A 26,284-nucleotide genomic window follows, 5' to 3' on the forward strand; every position below is an offset into this window, starting at 1 on the left:
AAAAGCTTACTTATAAGATCAATGTTTTATGTTAGGATTTGATGCCTCGAGATTCAGCCCACATTGAGCCCACAACGAGGTCCGCGGCGAAAAACGGAGTTCAACGAGACCAAGATCACCCCAAACGAAGCTCGGATGGAGGAATACAAGCTTTTGAAGTCGGCACGAGACCCGAGCGGCGAAGGACCGCCGGCGGCGGGGCCGTAGGCTGGGAGCGCGGCCCAGGCGGGACCAACGCACGAGCCCGCGTGCGCAAGCCAGCCCAGGCCCCAAGCATCGTGCCTGGGCCTGTACCCCGGTCCACCGTGGACCGGAGGTTACGGCTGGGCTGTGGACCGCGTGGGCGTTTCCCATGCTTTCTTGCGGTCCACGGCACTATTCCATGGATCGGAGCACGATGGACGGCGTGGATGGCTTCCGATCTTGATCCGACGGTCCAGGGGTTATTTGACTTTGTTTGGGACTCCTAATCCCTCTCTAATCAGGTTTAAGCCCTTTAAATAGGGCTGATCGGTGAAATAGTGGGGTGGCGGCTTGGTTTTATCTCACGGAAATCCGTGAGGGCTGTGTTCGCCGGAAACTAACCGAGAGAAGAAGAGAGGTGCGAGGTCGCTGAGAGAAAAGGAGCAGAGGCTCCTGGACAGCGGACGCCGGTCGCTTCAGGGTTCAGGGGGTCTTCCAAGAGAGTTTTTGTGAGAGAACTTCAGGTGAGAGAGAATTGGCTGTACAAGGGTTGAGGGTGAGGTCTCCTCTTGTAAAATTTTTTTTCATAGTGAAGTTTGCATGCCCCGTGGAGGCGAGCCTTTTGTGGCTGATCCACGTATTTTGATTGTTTTTATTTTATTTCTTCTTTCTTCCTGCTGCATCGCGTGATACTGAAGTCGATGGTTCTGAACACCATTTTAAAGTAATGTATATAATGATATAAGCTGTAAGACAAGCCATAAGCCTGATGATATATGACATAACCTCCAAAGTTTTCCCTTTCAGATAAGAAACACATAAAAAACCTATGCTGCCTTTGCAGTTATTTTTTGTTGCAATTTTGGCATGTTCATCGTTCTCACATTGCATACCCCAACTGAGCATATAGATATTAACCATAAATTTGCCTTTTGATTCAGTCACTGAGTTTTAGATGTTTATATGATATCTTACCAAGTCCAATTTAGCAAGTTGAGTCCACACACAATAAGATTATGCTCAAGGAGATTTATGTTACTTTATCCCTTCCATTGGAACCAAAAAGACCAATTCTTATTGTGCATGCCACTAATTACTAGCATCGCATATGCACCATGACAGTCTCTATATGTGACATGTACACCTTGCAACATGTAGACTCAGTCACATGCCTCAAGACATCTTTAAAGATGCTTTCACCTTGAAGCAAGAAGTGAGGCAAGCAGAAAATAAGACTTTTAACAATGTCCTTCATACAAACATGACGTGCATATCAGCTCCATCTTTACAGAAACAGAAAGAAGTTCAAGAGTTATTTTTGTTTCCCAAAATAAATATCAAAACATCAGAATGAAGAAAAGACACAAGATGATTAAATATATCCTAGCATGTAGAAAGCAAATCAGTGTAGATCATGAAAAGAGGCAAGCAAACTAGGACAATCCAATTATTTTAATGATACTGTAGGTAGAACCAGTTACCCATTTTGCTACAAGGATGTAATCATCAAAAACAAATAGCAAGCCTAACGCCTCAGTCAAATGGCACAATATGCATATATAGGCATTCCTACCCGATGTAATCTCACATCTCTCGTATTCACAAACATCTATCCAGCACCATTGATTAAAAAGGCCAATAATAACTTCCCAAGGCTAATATCTTAGTTACATAAAAGTGAGACATATGTATCTTATACAGAGGCTGCTGTAAGAAACTACCTGGAAACAACCTTGTCTCCTAAAGTAAATGGTATAAAGAAAGCATGCTTATCATCGGGCTTTAGTTATCCCCACAACCAATTGAAGGCGAGGGATCGATCATTATCTTTATTTTTCCATGATGTTTTCTGTGGAATCAAACCTGAAACCTTAGTATGATATGTTATTGACTCTAGCCTCTAAGATTTGCATCTATTTAGCATATACATTTTGATTCTCACTCCAGTTCATATTCAAACTAGAACACAACACTTACATCCTCTGCCTTGTTCTTTTTGGCTTGATTTTGATAGTTTCTTAAATCTTTCAAGAAAATCCATGCGGCTCATGCAGTCAGGCCATATTCCCAACTCTAGAGGTTGAGGCTTACATTAACTCTTTGTGCATATAAATGCCTTATGCCTCCACCTTCTTAGACAATATGCATCAAATAAATGTTAACTATAAACTATAAGTAGACGTGCATATCAGGAAGAAAAAATAGCATAAGATACATCAATCACTATCAATGAAGTCATTGTTAAAGCAAATAATAAGCTTAACATGGGTATGGCTAGGTTATGTTGCAAAGTCCATCTAATGTATGATTCAGATTGCATTGCCTCTATCTTATCACCATCCCTCAACACTACCAAACTAGGTTGTGATACCCCAAATCTATCAAGCCATGAGACTGCACGGATCCTAAAGCATTAAAAAAAAAAAGAGAGAAGCCAGCACATGCTCTGCACATGCTACGGAAACTGTGCGCTGGAAGAACACCCGAAGGAGTTCTTCTTTGTTTGGGACTCCTTCAAATAGGAGTTTGATTTTTTTCCGCCCTCCACCACCCCAATGACTCTATTTAAAGGGGTCTGACCTTCTCTTTGAAGCCAACCACCTTAGGTCTCTACCTCAAGTCGAAATCGCCGACGACATCTCTGATTTTTATTCTAAACACCAACTACCATAGTCGCCATATGAACGACAAATCCTCGCTGGAGATGAGGTGAGAAGCCCTCAAAACCATTTACTTTTCTTCTTCTCCTCTTCTATAGTCCTTGGGTGTTGGGATTTTGGCCGATTATTGCCAGATTTTTTCTTGAAAATCCTAATTCATCGGTTCCCCTGTTTCTCTATCTTCGTTCTTGATTTTTTTCTGTCACCATCGGCCGCCATCGGTCATCGAACCTGGCCGACTGTCATCGCCGAGGATTGCCTTCCGACCATGGGGGGTCGTCAGCTGGGAGGGGACCTCCTCTGCTTGGGAACAAGGGGATCAAAAGACCCCTATTCCATGAAGGAAGAAGAGGAAAGGAAGAGGACATGCAAGTCCTCTATTTTCCCGTGGAAAAAAAAGAAAAGGAAAAAGAAAAAAAAAAAGATAAGAGAGTTTCTCTCTCTTCCCTCTCTCCCTTCTCTCTGAGTTTGAGTCCCCATTTTCTCTCTCTAAAAGTTTATTTTATCTAGATTTTCTCTTAAATTTTCTCTCTCTAGATTGATTCTCTCTCTTGATGAATTTCTCTTCGGAAGTTATCTTTCTAAGATTAGCCTAGTGAAGGACTTTCTTTTGACAATTTTAATCGAGCTTAGTGAAGGATCCAATCTTAAGTGGGATTTTAATTTAGGATTTGTTTGGATCTAGTTTTGAATTAAAATTAATACAAGAATATAATTTTGAATAATAAGCTTTGAAAGATCTCCTCAAAGTTAATCAATCCATTCGTTCAGTGTTCTGTGAAAGATAAGTAATGAACTGTCTTCTCGAGCTATTTCATATTTATTTTAAAAGCAAATAATTATTCTTTGAAATTATGCATGATTTATGAAATTATGTTTTGGACGAAAAGTGATTCTGAAATACTATAGTTTATTGATTATATATATGTTCAATGAAAATTATGATATATTATGATACAAAAGTATTTTGATATGGATCAGATTTGTGCTTTCAGCCTAACTATATTTCAGTGGGCCCCGTCATTAAGAATTATACGTTGGTACTCAGTAAACCCCACCAATAGAGATTATACATTGGTACTCAGTGGACTCTACAGTGGGACTTATGCGCTGGTAATTATGGACCTTACCAGTAGGGGTTGTGCACTGGTATTCAGTAGATCCTGTCAATGGGGGTTATATATTGACCATAATTAAAGGCTGTTGAGTTGTGTGTTTTGATTTGAATCAGATTTATTATTATACAAATATTTGAATATTTGACAAGATTTGATTTGCATTGAATTAGCGTGGAATATATTATTATGCTATTCATGGCATTTATTTAAAAACATCATATCTATGATAATATCTGAAATATCTAGTTGAGATATTCATTACTTACTGGGCTGTCGAGCTCATTACCCGTCTTTTTATCTTTTTTTCAGATTTAGCTAATTAATTATAAGCATGGACAATAATTTTGGGAGAGATTTTAGAAGCAAGATTTGGCATTGTCAACTTCGTTGAACTTAGATTTTTTTTATATTAATTTTAGTGAAACTTTATTTGATGTAAAATATTTGATTTAATTATTTAATTAAAGTTAAATAATAATTATTTGAATTTCAATTCCCTGTGATGCATTGATATCGTCTTTAAGATGCCTTGCATGCTTGTAGAGAGAATTTTCTATAAGTATGCGGACGGTTGCCATGACCTTCGGCTCGCAATCTCGGATCGGAAGGTGACAATTAATATGGCATCAGACATAAATGGATAAACTATGATACATAGAATCAGACATATGAGTGTAGGCAGATAGACATTAGTGACATTGAGACGATAGCTTATATTGATTTTGATAACTTAGAAACTTAGATTTGACACAAGTATATTAATAAACTTGAATCAGAGCACGCAGTGGAAGCGTAGTAGCCTAAACTATTTTTTAAGCTAATCAAAATGAGAATTTGACTTGAAAAATATTATGCTGAAAGACTCAATTTTGAAATTAGAAAATGACATGATTTGAGATAAAAGTAATCCTAAATTTTTGAGAGGATATATACTCATTTCAGGTCCAAAATTGATAATCGAGCATCCAAATCGAAGATCCACATCACTGATCATATTTTCTACACTAGTAAAAATACCTAGAAACTAAAAGTTATGTAATTTTGTGGTTTCTAACTTGTGCCTCAAGTAGATACAAAAATGGAAAGGTAAAACAGTATGAGACCATACTTTGCTATGACCCAGGAATTAAAATCCATTGAACTTTAGTCAATATAAGTTTTAGCATGTCTAGATCATGACCAACAAGGTGGATTACCAATTTGAATGCTTTGTCATGTATTTGTTTCCACTTTTTCTCTAAAACAGAATAAAGAGGGAATCAAGGCTTGATTGGGTTGTATAACTACATGGGCATGCCACAAGTCATCACCAGAACGAAGAAAAGAGGTAGATAGGTTCAATTGCCTAAAACTTCGAGGACTTTAACCACCGGAATTCTACCTAAGCTACTGGAGATTAAAAGCTAATTAAAGATAAATAAAAGATGAAAGGTAAAACCAAATTGATAATTTCATGGATTCAAATTCTGCCAAAAGGTCCCTTTTTTGTTTAATAATTTCATGTTGACACATCCCTCAATCATCATGCTCCTCTACTAACTGCTCGGATATGTCTTCTCTCCCCTTCCGCCATGTGTCCCGTCGGTTACCGCCATGTGTCTCATTGGTTTCCACCACTATCCCATTTTCTTCTTTTTCGGTTACTTGCTTTGACTTCAAATTGTAAATTCTCCCTCCAATCTCATGTTGTATTGTCCAATAACCATCTTGGAACCAGTTTTTCATTAACATTGCCAGATTTCATATTCAGCCTGTACTACAATGATATGCGAATTGAATGTACTCTTAGCTTTTGTGCATTCTCGACCAACTCGACCAATTTCTTATAGCTTACATCGGTTCTTTCATTCAACCTATACTCTTAACTAACATCCCTTGGTGGCCAATACACAATCACTAAGGTTTTTCAACATGTCCTTGCTGGCAAAGCTCATCCTTAACTAGGGTTGTCTCGACTTTCAACCCCCCTTTTCCTGGCTGGAACTAATCGACCTACTTTTAATAATGTCTCATGACAGTTGTTTTGAGAACGATTCATGATATGCCACACGTCACTTATATGATACATCTCCAAATCGCAATCTTCGGTCAAGATATGGTGTAAACTGTACTTTAGCATCATTCTAGCACAATGGAGACCATCCATCTATAGTCTATTTAATGTATAGGTTAGAAACCACAAAAACACATGATTTTTTATTTCTCAATATCTTCAATGGTACAGGTCACAGTCAATAATGTGGGTCTTCAATTTAGGTACTTGACTATTGATTTTGGACCTAAAAGAAGTATACCTTCTCCTTTAGCAAGAAGCGTATTAACATATAAACATACATACACACCACACACACACACACACACATATATATATATATAACATACATGTACATACACATATATAGATATAGATATACATATACATATATATACATATACATATGTATACATATATGTATATACATATGTATATTATATTATATTATATATTTTTTTTTTTTTTTTTTTTTTTTTTTTTTTTTTTTTTTTTTTTTTTTTTTTTTTTTTTTTTTTTTTTTATGTATATGTATATGTATATGTATATATATAATATATATATATATATATGTATATGTATATATATATTATATATATATATGTGTGTGTGTGTGTGTGTGTGTGTTGTGTGTGTGCGCGTGTGTGTATGTATGTATGTATATATGTATATGTATGTATATATGCATATATACATACGTATATACTATGGAGTTGTACAAAGTCAGCAACCTTTTGGGGCGCAAGCTATGGCAACATAGTACTCACGGGGTGGGGCGCATAGTGAACTGGTTTTCTGAAAAGGTTGGAAGAGTCTTGTGTTTTTAACAAACAGTCACTACCCCCTAGTATGTGCCGCTTTCCTAATCAAAAGATAGGAGAGCACCCTTCTCCCGAAGTTACGGGTTATTTTGCTGAGTTCCTTCGACATGATTCTCTGACGTTGGGAAAGATTTTTGTCTCCGTAACAAATGGTCCATTTAGAAAGCTGATTTGTCATTCTTTCATTCCCACCACCTTTGGGTGTATTATGTCACAAATCTCTTCTACAAGCTGCAAATTCAATAATCCATCCTCTGCAAAAGCATGAGACACTGAAACCTGCTTGTCCTCAAACAACTCCCACTGGTCTGAAGACAGAAAATTCATCAAAGGACCAAATCCCAGCCAGTCCTCTTGCCAAAAAGACACAGCACCGCTCTGAACAACCCATCAGCTTAAATTATAGAAAGTCTCTCATAAATGTATGTACATATCATGTATATTATATATGTGTGCATGTGTGTGTGTGTGTAGATAGATAAATAGCAAGAGAGTTAGGCTATAATTCACTTGAGTGCATGTGGCTCCATATATATATATATATAATATATATATATATAATATATATATATATATAATATATATATATATAGAGAGAGAGAGAGAGAGGCAAACTTGGGTAAGATCCATCGGATTTGGGCTCAAATCCAATCAGGTCAAAACTGGATAATGGGGGTCCTATATCGATAATCCAAGTCGTTACATGTGATCTACTACAAAACTGCTTGCACACCAAAATTATATGATTTGAATACCCCTATACTATGCATCAAGTGATCAAAAATTACATCTAGTTCAATTTTATTTGGGCTGTCCAATTTTTCACTACTTGATGCATGGCTAGAGATCTCCAAATCATGTAACTTTTTGTGTGCAGGTGGTTTTAAAGTAATAAATCATATTCAACGGCTTTAGATCATTGATGTAAGATCCCTATTATGAAGTTTTGACCTGATCCGATCAACCTAATTCTAGCTGACTCTATATATATATACATATATGTGTGCGCGCGCCCGTGCGCGCATATATATAGATAGATAAATAAAGAGAGAGAGAGGTATGCTATAATTCACTTAAGTGCATTTGGCTCCAAATGTCTACTAATGGAAATCAATGATGCACTTCTTAGAATGAAAATTGACACTGTTGACAATGATCTATGATGTATAAAATGCTACGAGACTAAATATAATTGATTTCATTGGTCTTTTTTCTATGCACAAAGCAAGCACAAAACGAACATTAGCATTTAGCTAGTGAGCTAAAGTATGTTATACACTATAATTCGTAAATTTAAACCATCGATCTTGATCTAAATACTTTAAAGCGTATTCAAATCATATTTTAACTGATTTGGATGCTCCTAGACTATAGATCAAATGAACACATGGCATCATACTGTTAAAACTTTACATGGGTAAAAGATCTTGAATTTTTAGGATCTTTTATTTCTAGGCTTTTTATGCACCATATATCACGTTCAATGGTGTCTATTTTTATTTTGAGAGGTCCAATCAAGGAATGTGAAACTGTTTTGAACTATTCGGTTCAGGGCGATCAAGCCGCACTACAACCGGCCTTTACCATCTCTCCCTCCCTTCTTTCCTCTCCTTTCTCCCCTCTCTTTTCCTCTCTCCTATTCTCCCTTTCTCTCATCCTCTTTGCTGTGTAGGTACGGGCCCGGCACAGAACGGCATAAGGACGTATCAAACCTTGCCGCCGGCCGACCTATCTGGGCCTCAATACCAGCACAACAAACCTTGGGTCCAATATTCATTTTCATTAGGAAGCATTTGAGGCCAAATGCACTTGAGTGCATCTCAACCTAACTCTCTGTTTATATAAATGACAATCGATATACATATATATTTATATATGCATATAAAATGTTTATATATATACACATGCATACACATATACACACAGATACCAATTGTCTAGCTACCCTCCAATAGATTTCTACTTAGATTCGATCAGGTCCAAACTAGATGATGGGAGTTCCACATTAATGATGTAAGATATTGGATATGATCTACTACTTTTGAACTACTTCCACACCCAAAATTATGGATTTGGAGATCCCTAGCCCATGCATCAAGTGGTCAAAAGTTGGACAATTTAAATAACATGAAACAGCATATGGTTTTTTTGAACTTGATGCATGGGCTGGAACCTAGAAGACATGATTTGCGTATGTAAGTAGCTAGAGGTAGTATCACATCCACTGGCTTGGATCATCCATGTGGGATTCTCGTCATTCAATCTAGATTTGACCAAATTTTGAGTGAAGATCCACTCAAGTTTAGCTAAGTCAATCTCTCTCTATATATATACGTATACATACATACATATACATATATACGTACATATACATACACATACGTATATACGTATGTATACATACATATACATATGTGTGTGTGTGTATACACGCATATATATACACATATATATACATATACATATGTACATACATACATACACACACACACACAGATATATACATGCATACATACATACACACACACACATATATGTATGCATGTGTATATGTATGTTGTATGTATGTGTGTGTGTGTGTATATATAGATCATACACACATATAGATACATGCACACATACACACATACAGATGCATGCATGCATACATACATACATGTATATATATATACATATGTACGTGTGTCTGTGGGGGGGTGCAAATGGGTCAGATCGGATCAGGTCGTGAGTGGCCCCGATCCGAGTAGGTTCTTTGATCGGATTTGAATATTGGACCCAACCCAACCCAACAGAAGATCGGGTCGGATTGGGTCGGGTCCATGATTAAATTTTTTATCCAACAGGTCATTCGGATTGGGTCGGGTCCATGTATAACCCTGCCCATCCATGAAATACGGGTTCAGTTCGAATCTGGGTCTAGATCGGTTCGGGTCCATGTGTAATTTTTTTTTTCCATTTTCATACCTCTCATATGGATTTTTCCTTGGCCGAGAGCCACTTCAAGAACTCGTAGGTGGTGATCATGGTGGTCACTGACATCGACATCGACACCCACCTCAGCCCCAACCCTCTGTAGCATGCCCCTCACCCCCCTTCCCTCAATAACCTCTTCACCGTCGCTCCTACAGTCGCCTGACCACCATCTCCGCCATCCATCACCCGCAACCTCGTCTTGATCATGTCCAACAGCATCGTCACCACCACCGCCGCTCCACCCACCGCCGCCGCACTCACCCCAGCATCGCCACCACCATCCATAGTCCGCCTCAACCCCGTATCGCCCCTACCCTCCGCAGCGTGGAGGTGGCGGAGCCCGCCCCAGATGAACCGCTGGAAGACAGAGTAGGACGCCCACCAGATGGCATTGAAGGGGGCTAGGTGAGGATCGACAAGCTGAAGCCCCGGTAGAGACCACGGAGGCCATCCAATCGAAGGATCATGTTAAAGGCATCCACGCCGCCGAGGTACCTTGCGACGGCGCCGTCGTCCTGGACCATGAGGCTCTGACTGATGACATCAATCGGGGTCCAGACCACTTGGGCGGCCACCGCTGCACTGACCCCCGCGGCCGCCGCCGACGCTGGCTCGGGGACCCCGAGCCAAAGCGTCGGCCGTGCCGTGCCAATGCCGGAGAGAAGGGTTAATCGGGAGTGGGAAGAAGCCTGGGGTTGGAAGATAGAGAGAACAAAGATTAGGGATGGAGAGGGCATGGGCATCCTTTTGTTTTAAGAGAGCATACGATGGTACGAGAGATGGACTCCAGACTTGAGACAGGAGGATGGGTTTGGGTTCAGATGAGTTCGAGTCTAGCATTGGGTCCGGGTCGGGTCAGGTTGGGTCGGGTAAAATATCTCAAGTCCAAATTAACTCCAAAGTCCTCATGGATCGGATCAGGTCCAAATTCAGTAAACCCAGACCCGACCTGAAATATTGAACGGGTTCAATTTTAGAACCTGACCCAGCCTCGTGGGTCCTTTAAAATAAGTCGGATCGGGTCTAAGCAGGTCGGCTGGATTGGTTCACGGGTTAACCCGACCCATTTGCAGCCTTATATGTATGTATGTATGTACACATGTGTGGTGTGTGTGTGTGTGTGTTTATATGCATGTATACTTCATTGCCCTCTTTTTACAGTTCTATTCATTTTTTTCCCTTTTTCTTTTGGTCAAAACTCTAAAAATCAAGTCAAAACTTCAAAATTTATTAAAGACAAGCTTCAAAACTCTATAGTCAAGCTTCAAAACTTGATCTTCACCTTCCCCTCCAACCTATCCTATGCAATATCATATGCTACATATTTAGCTATAATAGTCCTTTAGCATCTTTCTTAACCTTATACCAAAGTCCCTGATATCATTTGTTCTTTTCCACTGTTTAAAGCTAAGCTTTTACCTTAGTTGTCTGTTGTGCAACATCATCCCACCCAAGTTTCTTCACATATATATTTTCCTTCTCAACTCTCCAAGAATTTCTCTAGCAACTCTCATAAATATAATCAATCATCTAATCCCACTTTTATTGGGTTTAGTTCTGAAGTTCTAATTTTTCCTCTTAAATAATTATCAGTAAAAGGTTTTGTACTTCCCCTTCAAACAATTTATAATTGTTTTCAAAATCTGACTCTTTTATGCTTTCTAACATTTTATTAATGACAATTAACGTTCTAATGTTTAAATGGCATTTTGCTTCGACCTAGAAAATTGTGTATATTTAGAATTTCAAAACAATAATCTTTGCACACTTTGAGTTATTATCTAGTATCCATATCTCTGTATGTAATGTAATAACTAATAACCACTTCAGAAAAAAATGCAAAAGTCTATGTCACACTCCATGGATTTGATTGTAATAAGTAATTTTAATGAAAAATCAGTGCCTCTAAACACATTATTAAAATAAAAATGACAGTAACCTCAAAGCAAACAACATACGTGTAAATCATTTTGAAGAGGTGTTCCTGTCAACATCAAGCGCTGACGTGCATTTTGTGCAACAGACATCAGGTTTTTCCAGCGGAAGCTGTTCTTATCCTTCAAAACATGAGCTTCATCCATTAGCACACAGCTCCACTTCAACCGCTTCAATGCCTTACGATCATCTTTCTGCTGTGCACTGCAAGAAAAGAGGCGCAATATTTAGCAATTTTCAGTGAGATCTTAATCTAGATTCGGAGACTAAACATCTTACTACCGCAAGAACAGTAGCTTACAAACCTGCGTCTTTCGAAAAGTGAATAGCACACAAGGAGCACATTGAATGGTGGAGGTAGACCAGCTTTGCCTATGGAGCTTAACTCCTTTGAATAGGTTGTTCTTCCAGATCCATGAAATAACATGACAGAAAATGATGGACACCATCTCCTCAATTCTCTTTCCCAGTTTTCTAAAACTGATGCCGGGCAGACAATCAGGTGGGGACCTGGATCATTGTCCAAGTGCTTTAGCAAGGTAAGATATGTGACAGCCTGCCAAAAGAAAGAAAATCATCAGAACATGTTCCACCTCTAGTACGGAAGTTCACAACTAAATACAAACCCACTTTACCTGCACAGTCTTACCAAGCCCCATTTCATCCGCCAAGATGGCTGCATACAACTAATTGTTAGAGGGAAAATATGCATAATGAAGAAGTAAAAGAAGTAATGTTTATCAAACTAAGAACTGAAAGTTAGCCAACTCAAGAGACATGCCTCTATATACAGCATGAAAGCCCACCAAATCAACATAAACCATGAAGTAAACATAACTGCAACACAGTTTATCCCCCAAAAGTCCGACAAAAACCAAATATCAGCAAGGGTTATTGTATTAATGGATTGGAGGATTTTAAAATTGCATATAGATGTCAAACTAGTAGAGCTCAATTTGAGGTTCATGTCATCTTTGTTCTTTGCTTCTTCACAACCAATGACCACTTACAAAAATCAGGTTTGCAGAAATATGACATACATATTACAAAACACAGGGAGTTTCTAGTTATTAAAGCCAATCTGAATATTCTAATCAATCTAAAAGCCATAAATGAGTAAAATCATCACAAGCAGGCAACGAAGAGATTTGATTGATGTTTTTAATCCCTGATTTGCCCTGATAATATAGCCATGGTGTCTCAAACAACTGAACAAGTGAGATATGCCAATGAAGTTTTCAGTGTCAACAAGATAATGGTTTGTGATTGCAATCGAACAAGTCTTCTGGTTATATATTATTAATATAAGTGATTAACCTCTTATCAATTGTCAATGATGAAAGTGTTAACTGAAGAACCAGATCTAGGATTTCAGAGTTAGATCTTGAAACTTTTTCAAGATCAGGCAGCGGAAGACTAAAATAAATCAAAATTTATCTGGTAAAACCAGAGAATCCCTAGATCTAAGATCCTATTACATGATTATTACATGGCATTAAATCAGAAATTAAAATATAAAGAGCAAGAACTACATGTTGATCATATCAACATGTTTCTATACTACATCTAATTATGTAAAATATAATAGATCAGATCTATTACCTTGCAAGTTAAACGTTCTAACTTTGCTGATCCGGGCTTGAGGATGATATTGCGAGCCGCACATGCGTCCAGCCTCTAGAGTCGTCCACACAGCCCACGAATCACGATCAGAAATCCTGGACCAGGAAATCAGCACAGTATGCTAGTACTGCGCTGATCCTTCTTCGATGATCGATCAGATGCTCCTTCTTGATTTGGATTCTTCCAAAGATGAGAAGTGGGAGGAGTTTTAGATGAGACACTCTCAGAAAACTTACAGATGGAGGAAGGGAAGAGATGAACCCAGCAACTCTAGAAGAAGACCCTCTTCTTCTTCCCTTTGCTCTAACCCAAACACCTAGTTTTGTGTCTATTAGATCTCCACGCCCCAAGACTCTTTCTCCTTGATTTTTGGATGCCCCAAAGGTCTCTCAATGCTCTGCAATCCACGAAATTTCATGAAGAAATGCGTTTTAAATAGAGAGATATGAAGAGTCCTTGTCTAGGTCAAATACCTAATCAAGGATTATCCAAACAAGCAAGACAAGGAGCGTCCAACTCTTGGATGTCCCCTCCTTTTTCTGCCGTGGATCACCACAAAGGGCGCATATCATGTGCCATAAAAGCTACGAAAATCCCAAAAAAAATCTGGATAAAATCAGTGCCATAAGGAAAGAGTTTTGGTTTCCTAAAACTCTATCTCATAGAATTTGAAATCCAAACTAATTCCTACTTTGACTTGATCCACAACAATTCCATGTAAGAAAGAAAGAGAAAAGTTTTGGCGTGCGTGAAGACCTGGGAGAGAGGGTTTTGTCGCACAAAATAAGAGAGAGTGGACGTGGGATAAGAGAGAGTGGGCGTGGGGGGCTAAGGTGGCGCAAGGTGGAATCCTAGTCTTACTAGGATTCAATCTATAACTTGTTCAAATTTGATTTCTCAAACAAATCAAACAAAATCAAATCAACATAATTAAAATAGGTCTTAACCCAATTAAGAGTCTAATTTAATCAAATAAATTAGATTTAAATCTGATTTAATTTTTCAATCAAATTAGAAATTAGGTTGATCCAAATCCTAATTGAACTAGGACTAGTTTTTCCTTGCACTTGGCTTATCCAATAAAGCAATTGGACTTGATCCAATCAAGCCCAAACCAAATTTAATTAAATCATATTCAATTAGACTTAATCTCAGCCCATTGGCTTAATCAAATTAAGCCAATTAGCAATCGAATTGCTAATCGATCCTCCTGCAACACTTGCACTAGGTTAAATGTCAATCGTATTGATCGTTTAACCCTAGAACGATTCTTAATCGTTGATCAACCATCCGATCGGATCGTGAACTCTAATGTGTGTGACCTCATAGGTTCGAACCTAAGCCGGTAGCACAAGAACAAATTTCTGTACCAATCGAAGTGACCATCTAGCAATGGTACCGAAGGTCAGATAGGTCGAATGTGTAGAACAACATCCTTAGAACCCATGCGATATAGTTTCCATATAATTCATCCCCTTGACCAAAATGCTCATAAGACACCTCAGAGTTCAACTGTCAACTCTGATCAAGTTGTCCATATTGTATTTCAAAATATCAAATCCATCTGATGGATTATCCTGGCCAAGATTTTGCTAAATTGAAATACAGCGACTCATTCTTCTCCAACTCTTGGAGTGATCAATCCCATCTTGATCATACTCTGACTTCGCAAGTACTTGACTGTGTCCAAAAGCCTTCCGTCACTGAATTAGAAATTCAGTTAGTCCAGTACCAAAGCACAGTGAGTTGCTTGCAAGTCACTGAGGCGATCTCAGGTCTAAGGGACACTTATCCTATATCCCATCAGAGACATTCTCGACGGCAGATTGCTCTGGAGTTGGTCACGTTCAATGACGATATACCCTTACATCTCACCTGTATGCCATACCAGTGTCTCCACACTCCTTGGTTAAGAGGACAACCAACCCATATGGCCTACAGCGACCTATGCTCGATAGAAGCTGTCGTCCTTATTAACAGCCTATCATTTGGTCGTGAACAGTTTTAAGACTAATCGATAAACCCTCTCTTTATCGAATCTAAATAGTCCTAAGACTTCATCACAACAACGGAGTTCATTAGAAGATGGTATGCCAATGAAGTTTTCAGTGTCAACAAGATAATGGTTTTTGATTGCAATCTGAACAAGTCTTCTGGTTATATATTATTAATATAAGTCATTAACCTCTTATCAATTGTCAATGATGAAAGTGTCAACCACATTATACATAGCCCTATAAATACAGAATTAGACAGATCATACAGCACATCTGATTAACGGCCATGGTCAATTGCGATTACTGGATTTTTTTCCCACAATCCATGAAAGGTACTCTAAGGCTCTTGATCAAAAGAGACTGTTTTAGAGTCAATAGAGGTTGACACTTGACAGTTTCATGTATATTTTAGAAACAAAATGCTTAATAACAATCTTAGATATGAATGCAATTCCCAGCATCAAGCTTTCCTATTTCCCTCTTTCTAGAATATTGCCAAGAACATGGAGAACAAAGTCTGTTTCTCAATTGCAAGTGTTTAAACAAACAAATAAGAGAGGCGTCCCTACCAGTAATCTATTCACAGGTTTCTAGAAGTGCTCATCTGGTCCAAAGTTGACCCCGGTAGGAATTTGGCACCAACAACGGAGGGTTGACATTCTCAATTTCTGATGTATAATACGTTAATCCATTTGCTGATCCATTGGGCATATTACATAATAGGATTTAGTTTATGGTAGTAGTACTAATCATCTGGGAAGTCTATGATCATGGCTAATGGCTTAAGTTGCTGGAGAGCTCCTAAACTATAAAGCGAAAGGTTGTTGGTGAAGTATCGCAGAATTTTTTGTTAAAACAACCATCTATATTGATGTGTTTACTCCACCATCTCTCTCCTGTGTTTATGTCACAGCTAGCAAGCATCGAATATTTTCAGTCAACTATATAAATCCTCTGTAATCATCCCTGTTCAGTACCCATCCACTATGACAGTCAGCAAAAGTGAGCTTTTTAACAATCAGATGGTAACTTTCATCTAAATTATTCTAGGCTTCCAATTCTTTTTCCTGATCATTTGAAATAAATCCAAGTGCATTACTAGGTATACTTAGGTACTTAAGTTGATAAATAACTATAATAAATTTATGTCAAAACCTGAAACGCACTTACTTAAGTGTCTCTTACACTTGAAATTAAGAGTCTCCTACATGACATAACAAAAACAAGTGCCAAAAATTGGTACTTTTTGTTGGCATTAGTAGGATGCCTCAATGTGGTGTTCAACTATGTATTCTAGCATCCTGCCATGTCCAAGTGTCCAAGTTACCTCAAAGATGGAGCATCCAAGTATTGCATTGTCAACCTCCTTAAATATTCACTTACATCATTTCAATCCATTCTCAACTATTTTTTTCTCAATCATTAGAGCCTCTAATGCACTCATTTTTGCACTTGAGTTCATAGTATTACCAGAATTTCATATATGCTTTATAATTAAATGTCCATCTCATATATGCTTGTACCTTTCATGTTATCAACCATTTTGAAGCATCCAACATTTTCCAAAGTAGCAATTCTAAATAATGACCTACATTACTAATAGCAACAAATGCACTTTTACCCCCTAAAAACCATGTGGATTGGCTTTTAAAATGATTACCAACAATTGAATCAAAGGCCTATGAACAACATTTAGGTAAGAAGTAAGGCATTGCAACCCCATATATTTCCCCATCCTATGCAAATTCAACAGAGAATATTCAACAAAGAACCATATGGTTCTACATCTCTACAACTGATCCTTTCACTTGGGAGCTATCACCCCTTGCTTCCTCAAGATCAACATTGAAGGCAAAGGGTTCACCGAACACTCTAAATCAGGCGGTTTGGGGCATGCCGAACCATACTAGTGGCTAACCAGTGCGGTTCAGACATCCAATTCGGAATGCCAATGAAGACGGAGCGAGGGAGAAGAAAAGAGAGAGATGGAGAGAAGAAAAGAAAAAAAGCTGATGGTGGCCCACCGAGGCTGCCGGAGGGCCGTTGAGGCCTCCGAGGCTCCTAATCCTCCACAAGATGCGAGAAGAGAGAGATAGAGAGAAAGGGGGAGGGAGAGAAGAGGAGGGAGTGAAAGGCAGCGGGAAGGCCTCCAGCGAATGACCGTTGTGGCTGTCAGACGACCCAAAATAGCTTGTGGCTGCCGCAGGTTCAAACCATTACCGGCTTCACTATGTCGTGTTTTTTTTAAAAATACAACGAAATGGGAGCGAACCCCTCTTTCGAACCCGCTGCAATAGGTCGTATTTTTTAAAAAACATGATGAAACAAGGGGGAACCCCCGTTTCAAACTGCGATGGCCGCGAGGCTATTTTGGGCCTCCAACGACCACAGCAGCCGTCCTATGGCGGCCCTCCGACAGCCTCTCTATCATCTTCCCTCCTCTTTTCTCCCTTCCTCTCTCTTTTCTCGCATTTTCTCTAGCAAAAAATCGCGGAGCTCAGGAGGCCTCCATGGCCCTTCGGTGGCCACCGTTAGTGTATCCATCAACCCCTATTTCCTTCCCTCCCTCTCCCTCCCTACCCCTCTCTCTCTTTTCCTCCCTAGTTCACCCCTAATTTCCATGTTGGTTCGGCTCAGTACAGTCTGATACAGAAGCGTACCGACTCGTACCACCAGCCGGCCAGCATGGGATCCAATTCTGAGTCAGCAATCCTAGTGCATAACAAAAGAACGTATGATAGAGCAAGCTTTGTTATCAAGAGTCATAGTTGCTCCCTTGTTGCGGCAACTACTATTCCGAGTCTTTGATACTACTATTTTGATGCCTAAGTTGCACAACGCATGAGAAGTTAGAGACTTTGAGGGCTTCCCATATTCTTCTAAAGGGGAACTCCTTTGATGTAGCAAAATGGTTATCGATTAGTGCATAATGATGCCAATCCTCACCCCCTAATTCCAAACTGTCAGGGGACAGTGACAAGCCTTCACTCCTTTGAGATGACATTTATCTACATGGAAGCTAATAGCGCTGTTGACCAAGAGCTGCTTCTATGGCTAATTACACAAGGGCTACACTGTGGAACTCCACTTCTGTTAATAGATACATTGTGGGGCATTAGGTAAATGACTACTCATATTTATATCAACCTTCCAATGACAAACTAATAGATACAAAAATTGAGATACGTATGACTCAAATATTTAAATTACCATGTGCAATTGATAAATTGCTCTATTATAAATGCAAAAACTAGCATCATACAACAAGAGATTATATAAATACAAATAGAATATAAGAGTACATATTCATATCCTTCTTCATAGTGAGCAAGAGAAAATGTTGGGACAAAATTTGAATAACTAGACTTGAGATGTGTGTAGCAAGAAATTGCAGAAGATACTAATTTTACAAGGTGAGTATTGTTGTTAGACGAACTCGTGCATAGTTTCTAAAAATTGCTCCGTACAAATATGACTACAAAGTGGAAAGGTATAAGGGGTTTCCCTTTGCACATGGCTACACATATTGTTTTCTATATAAGCATCATCTAACAAATATTTATTTCTAAAAAGCTTAATGATGCAAAAAATCTTTCACTTTTTAGGGGTTTTCAATTTCATCCCAAACTTTTATTCAGTGAAATTACATCATCTAACTTTCAAATTGGTTGAATTCCAACCCTGATTGTAATTTCTATTGGCCTGCCATGATAGAGTTGTCACATGATAGAGCTTTGCAACATGAAAATGAAGGCCATATAAGGGGGTAACATGACATCACATGATAACTCTTTCATGATAGGCCAACAGAAATTACAGCCAACGTTTGAATTGAACCAATTTGAAAGTTGGATAATCTGATCGCACTAAATAGAAGTTTAGGATGAAATTAAAAATCTTCAAAAAAGAACAAGGTTTTTTGCATAATTAAGCCTCTCTAAAAATGCATGTGAAAATGATCATAATCTTAAACTAGTGAACATATCAAATACATTCTCAAAGCCTCTTCCTCACATTGTAAACCCTTAAAGAATTATACACAGACTGCAAAAACATCAGCAAGCAATTTATTTTAAGTGCCATAGATGGAACAGCAAGGGGCAAGTAAATAATTGGCACAGCTGATCGCTAGTCTTACCTCCACCAATATTTTTCCTGTACAAAAGTAGAAGAAAATTAACACCAACGAGCTGATAAGGCTTCAAAATTGGCTCAAAATCTGATTCTTCACTCGCACAAGCTGCTTCAATATCTTCCTATTTGCAAACGCATGGCAAAGTAAAAAGTATTAATATATTTACAAGTCACAAACATCACATATAGATAAACTATCAATACTATTATAGTTCATCATAGTAGTAAACTTGCAATAAAACCAGCACCTGAGTAACAACCCTACAAGAAGAAGCTTCCACTTCGGCATATCGATCACAAGCATGAACTGAGGAGCCATAAAGCTCTTGCCGTAGAGCTGTCGATATCTCTGAGCACTTCTGGAGGGCCTTACCAACTAAATCAACTTCTTCTTCCGCTTCTTGTACTACTTTCTCCTCCTCTTCCTCGTCTTCAATACGAAATTCCTCCTCATCCTCTTCCGCCGACTGAATCTCGAACACCTCTGCGACATCGTCGGCATCGCTGTCCTCGTCCACAATGAACCGCCGGCCCCGGCTACCCTTCGGGGGCCGAGCCGCCGTCACCACGTTCTCATCGTCATCCTCCTCCTCCAAGTCAACCCTGCTCTTGGGCACTCCGGCTCCGTTCTGGCTCGCGACGCCGCGGGTTTTCGGTTGGTAGGCGAAGGACTCGATCGGGGGAGGCGATGCTCTGCTCTTCTTGAGGATTCTCGCGGGCTTGAAGGAGTGATTCTCCCACTCGTCGTCGGAGATCTCGTCGAAGACACGCCTCATCTGGCCCTATAAACGGGAGAGAAGCTAGGGTTTTTGCGAGGGGGTGTACGAAATTTGAGAGGCCTAGGGTTTGGCGCTCGGGGTGGGGAAGGGAAGTAGTAACGGAGTAGGAGGAGCGCGAAGGTTGGAGGACTCCACGGCGAGGGGATGTCAGAAATTTGGCGGTTTTCTGGAAGAAATATGTAAGAGAGGAACCGCCATTGCATTCGTTGGTTTAAGTTTTCGGGAAATATTCCCTCCGGGCAGGAGCTCAAGTGCGCCGGTGAGACTCCACGCGGTCCTTGTCGAGTCTCTGGTCGCACACATTGGGTGGAATTGGGCTGCAAACATTGGCTAGCATGGTTTAGTTGGCGAGAAATTTTTTGCGCACCGCATGCGGGTGCAATAACAATGCACCGCCTCTTCCTATTAATCCATATAATCACACTTTCCAATATCCATTAATATTGGTTTAAAATTTTAAATAACAAAAATATCTTTTCTTCTTTATAATTTTTTATTTTTAAAAAATCATAATATGCTTGAGGATGTTATAACAAGCCACGGGATGTCATACCTTCCTTTTTTATGACTTTCTATTTCCAAAAAGTCATAATATGCTTCAGGATATCATAACAGACCACGGAATGTCATAGTTTTTTCAGAACAGAGGGTCATTTTCATCGTTCAAAATTTCAAACCAAAAAGCTGACCTGCAAGCATTTAATGAGCGTATTAATGGATATTGAAAAGTATGACTACGTGGGCCAATCACATATAGCATTACGCTCCACGTCGGATTTCTACACTGCTTGCGGTGCACAAAGAATCTCTTTAATTGGCTTGCTCGTTTGAACTCCTAGATACCACTTGGACCTAGATATCTGTTTAAATTGATATTGTTGCGAAAGATTTCCGACTGCGGCTAGAGATGGCTGGAGCAAGTCGGAGACCATCGGAGTGGCGTCCCTGTAAAACAAGTCTTGATCGGAGTTGTCTCCAGTGTGGACCCTCTGACAGTCAAATCAAGACTCTAGCACAATAGAGGAAAAAGGGGGAATCGTGAGAGAGCACAAATATGATGGCACGCATGCGTGCTTAGAGGGTCTCACCTTTTTATTTATAGAGGGGTCAAGGTCGAGAGTAAAAAGATAAAAAGTCATTCCGGACCACTTGAGCCATACAGATCATGTCATGTGTCCCAGCGGCAAGCATGCTTTTACTCGACGTGCAATCAGCAGAGGAGGCGATGTGACGTGGGCTTAGTCGGCACGTGGCCGACAAGTGGAATGGCGCAGTAAGATAATGTATCCTGACTTGACATGATTAGACAGAAACTATAATTAGTGTTCTCTGACCTGCACTTTAGATGGAAGGCCGTCGTCTAATGCCGGATCCTTCTCCCGATTCTGGAGGCCAACAGATGCCCCTGTTGCTAAATGGAGGGGGTCGGCCAGGAGGGAGGATCAGCTGGTTTGCCCGGGTTTGCCCATTTGTTAACTGATGGTGGCTGAGATCGATGGTCAGAGCAAGGACACCGGAGGGTCCTTCAAAAGGTCCTACCCGAAGATAGTGGAGAGTCGGAAAAGAGAGGCCCGGCTTATCCTGGAGACTGGTTCAATTTGCCCCATGGGATTTGGGATGGTGAGGGCCGATCTTCTCTAAGTGATAGGTTGTAATAGTGAATGACCCAGAGACTGGTTAAGAGTAAGGATGGACTCAGAATCTCCGAGGAAGATGTCAAAGTTGAGCATCTCTTGGCTCGGTGCTCGATGTCCTAGTGTCGCCCTGAGGTCGATTGGCCGATGTATAGATCGACAAAAAATCGGAGTTGGTGGTTGAGGCGGGGATCGGTATTGTGGCCTTCATCGGGACCCTTTCTCTATTTATAGAGAGATTAAGGCCAAGGACGGAAGGATGGGAGGCCATTCCGATCATGTCCTATCGTACGGAGCCATATGGGGCATCTTTAAATGGCTCTGACGGTAAATGTTCCTCTAACCGACGTGCAGTCTGACTGTGGAGGGGATGGTGATGTGACATGAGCTCAACTGGCACGCAGCTAGTAGGTGGAGTGGCATAGCTAGACAGAATAGCCTAACAAGTTTGTACAAAGAGGAATGATTAGAGTATCCTCCAACTTGGACCTTAGGCGGGGAATGGCTATCTGATGCTCGACCCTCTTCCGAAGTAAGTAGTCGGGGGTCAGCCAAAAAGGGGATCAGCCGAATCACTGAAGTCTGCCCAAGGCTTATTACTGCTAAGACTGGCCATCAGATTAGGATCCAAAAGTTGGGATCAGTTTGATCCAAAGAGGGGGTTCGAACCACGGCATGGGTGTTGGACGACCCTTGATCCTTGGGCGGCACATCCATCGCTAGGATCGGGTTAACTGAGGTGATGCAGATTCCACGGGGATCGGTTCTGCCTTGACATTAGCAGGGACATACTTTCGGTTTGGGCGTAATACCCCTCCCCAATATATGCCTCCTACTTTCGAGTCCGAAATTTAGATGGTTCGAAGGATAGGAGTACAACAGGTGGCAAATTGAGGGCATGCATTCGTTCGAAATCGAATGGGCATCTTTTCAAAAAGGAGCTATCACATCATTTGGCTATTAATGGTGTCACGCCCCCGATCCGAGATTGTGAATCGAGGGTCGCGGCAACCGCCGCATACTTATGAAGAACTCTCTCCATAAGCATGCAAGGCATCTCATCACGATATCAATGCATCACAGCAGAATAAATTCAAATAATTATTATTCAACTGTAATTCAAGTAATTAAATCAAATGTCTTACATCCAATAAAATTTTTGCTAAAAATAAAACATTAGATCTAAGTTTATTGAAGTTGACAACGCTAAATCTCGCCTCTAAAAGCTCTGTCCCAATATTTCTTCCCACGCTCAAAATTAATTATCTGAATCTGAAAAATAGAAAGAAAGGTAATGAGCTAGACAGTCCAGTAAGTAACAAGTATCTCTACCAGATATTTCAGATATTATATAATTTTTAAGAATAATGCTGTAAATAAACATAAAAATATATTTCATGCTGATTTAATACAATTTCAATATTTTCAAATATTCATATATAATATAATCATAAATCCGATTCGATTCAAAATACTCGTAACTCAACAGCCTCGACTATGACCAACGTTTAACCCCCATTGGCGGGGTCCACAGAATACCAGCGCATAACCCCCACTGGCAGGGTCCACAAATACCAGCGCACAACCTCCACTGGCAGGGTCCACAAACACCAGCGCACAACCCCCACTGGCAGGGTCCACTGAGTACCAACGTATAATCCCCATTGGTAGGGCCCACTGAAACATAGTTAGGCTGAGAGCATAAATCCGATCTATATCAAAATACTTTGTATCATAATATATCATAATTTTTCACTGAACATGTGCATAAATCGATATATCATTACATTCCAAAAGCATTTTTCTTTCAAAACATAATTTCATAAATCATGCATAATTTCAGAGAATAATTATTTATTTTCAGAATAAATGTAGAATATCTCGAGAAGATGATTCATTACTTACCTTTCACGGAGCACTGAATGAATGGATCGACTAACTTCTAAAAGATTCTTCCATGCCTATTATCCAAAATTATATTTTTATATTAATTTTAATTCAAAATTAAATCTAACAAATCCCAAAATCAAAATCTCACTTAAAATCAGACTCTTCGCTAAACTTGATCAAAATCATCAATGAAGCCTTCCACTTCACTAATCCTAGAGGAATAACTTTAAAGAGAGAGAAATCCATCAAGAGAGAGAAACAATCTAGAGAGAGAAAATTCTAGAGAGAGAAAATAGAGAGAGAAAGTTCAATTCCAGAGAGAGAAAGTCAGGGTTCAAACTGAAAGAAGAGAGAGAAGAGAGAGAAACTCTCTCTCATCATTTTTTTTAATTTTTATTTATTTATTTATTTATTATTTTCTTATTTATGTATTTATGTATTTATTTATATATATATATATATATATATTTTATTTTATTTTACTTTTTTTTCTTTTCTTTTCTTTTCTTTTTTTTTCTCTTTTTCTTCTTTTTCTTTTCTTTTCTTTTCTTCTTTTTCTTCTTTTCTTTTCTTTTTTTTCTTTTCTTTTCTTTTTCTTCTTCTTCTTCTTCTTCTTCTTCTCGGCTCTTCCCGCACCGGAACAGAGGACCGACGTCCCCTCCTTTTGCCGGGCCGTTCAGGCCACGACCACCGCGGTGGAGGCCGACGACAGATGGGGGCCACTCCCCCGGTCACGGAGGAGTATGGCCGGCGGTCGATTACGATCGCCGGCGTCGGAAAATCAAGGAGAAAGAGGCTCAAAAATAGGGTCTCTTTCCCGATCGAAAATCGGCGACACTCGTCGCCAGCCGCCTCAAGCAAAGGTACGGGAAGATAGGGAAGGAAGAGAGGAAGGAAAGGAAGACTCACTCCGGCCTCCGGTGACCTCATCGACGAGAAATCACGGTGAGAAATCGAACGGTGTCCGCGGCTTCGATCGAGAAAGACGGAGAGAAAGAGAGAGGGAGGAGGCCGATGTTCGGTCTCAAGGGAGAGGGGGTCTTCTTATAGGGAACCCTAGGACTCCGAGGGGTCCTAGGAGTCCGATCTCGCCCGGGTCTCACCGGAGAAGAAGACTCCTATCGGGAGTCTTCTTCCCGATTTGATTCCCCTGTTTTGTTTTGTTTTTTTTTTTTTTTTTTTGGGCTTGGGTCTGCTGGGCTGGGCTTGGTTGGGCTGGGTTTTGGGCTATAACATTCTTCATCCCTAAAAAGAAATTTCGTCCTCAAAATTTTTCATACCTATCACCATTGTATTAGAAGCCTGTGGATTCTGTTGAGAAAGCGCATAAACTCTTCCCTGATTTTTAGAAATCTGTCCACCACCCCTATGTTGTCCTTCATAAGTTCTTTGGCCAACTTGATTTTCAGTATTTAGCGGGCAGCTAGCAATTTTATGATCCATCTGACCACATTTGAAACAAGCACCTGTATTCCAATAGCAATCCTTGTCTGCATGATTTTTGCCACATCTGGAGCATGGCTCACCATCAATCTGTTGAGTCTTATTGTCTACTACTCCCTTAGCTGATCTTTTGATGTTTTTATTATTCTGCCCTTGTGTATCATTTGATTTTGCTCTCTTTCTTTGCCTTCTTTCCCTTTCCATGCGTTCTTCATTGACTTCCCTTTCAATTATCAGTGCTTTATTTACCACATCTGCATAAGTTGTCAATTCATAGGGAACCACTTGTTTTCGAATTTCAGTTCTCAATCCCATCTCGAACTTGTGAACACGTTCTTGCTCACCATCCACTAATCTCGGAGCAGATTTTGCTAACTCTGTAAATTTTGCTTCATATTCAGTCACACCCATACCTTTTTGCTTCAAATAAATAAACTCTTACTCTTTCTGGATCCTTATACTCCGAGGAAAATACTGATCATAGAATGCAATCCGAAATCTTTCCTAGGTAAGTATTTCGTCGTCTTGTTCATGCTTGCGCTGTAGTCGCTAACACCAATTGTATGCTTCTCCTTGTAGTAAATAAGCTGCATATCGAATCTTTTCTTCATCAAGACACTCTTGGACAGCGAAGGCCTTCTCCATTTCCATTATCCAGTTATCAGCCTCCAAAGGTTCAGTAGTCCCCTTGAAAGCTGGAGGAGCAAGCTTTTTAAATTCTGAAATGTTATTCCGTTGTACTGGTTGCTCTCCATGTTGTGGTGGTGGATGCTGTTGTGCATCTCGTTGTATCTGCTGTTGTTCAAACATTTGCTGCTGTATTTGTTGTTGCGCTTGTACCATCCTGATTAGGGTCTGCATTAACTGAGCCATATCTGGTTCTTGACGTGCTCTCGAAGCACTCCCATTAGGATCTACGACTCCCTCCTCCTGAGGGATGCCACTGGTCAGATGGGGAGTGCTACCATCCCGTGGTTGTGATGTCTCTCTTGCAATTCTTTGAGTAGTTCTTGTCATTCTACGGGGAGGCATGGTAACCTTGTAGTAGTAAAACCTTATTAG

The 26,284-nt window shown here is 39.8% G+C and overlaps 1 protein-coding gene and 1 pseudogene across 1 annotated transcript in view; both read right to left on the bottom strand.

The window, feature by feature from the left end:
* LOC105031956 (protein CHROMATIN REMODELING 19) overlaps positions 1-20,391 on the bottom strand; it is a 33,792-nt gene extending 13,401 nt beyond the window's left edge. Inside the window, 5 exon segments of the mRNA XM_010906259.4 lie at positions 11,746-11,926; positions 12,028-12,278; positions 12,358-12,398; positions 19,481-19,598; positions 19,725-20,391. Coding sequence (XP_010904561.3) covers positions 11,746-11,926; positions 12,028-12,278; positions 12,358-12,398; positions 19,481-19,598; positions 19,725-20,252 — 1,119 coding nt within the window. The 5' untranslated portion in view covers positions 20,253-20,391.
* On the bottom strand, positions 9,561-10,524 carry LOC109504877 (uncharacterized; annotated as a pseudogene).
* Positions 20,392-26,284: the final 5,893 nt, after the last annotated feature.

The sequence above is a fragment of the Elaeis guineensis genome, chromosome 4 (genome assembly GCF_000442705.2).
Source record: "Elaeis guineensis isolate ETL-2024a chromosome 4, EG11, whole genome shotgun sequence".
Classification (NCBI taxonomy): Eukaryota; Viridiplantae; Streptophyta; class Magnoliopsida; order Arecales; family Arecaceae; genus Elaeis; species Elaeis guineensis.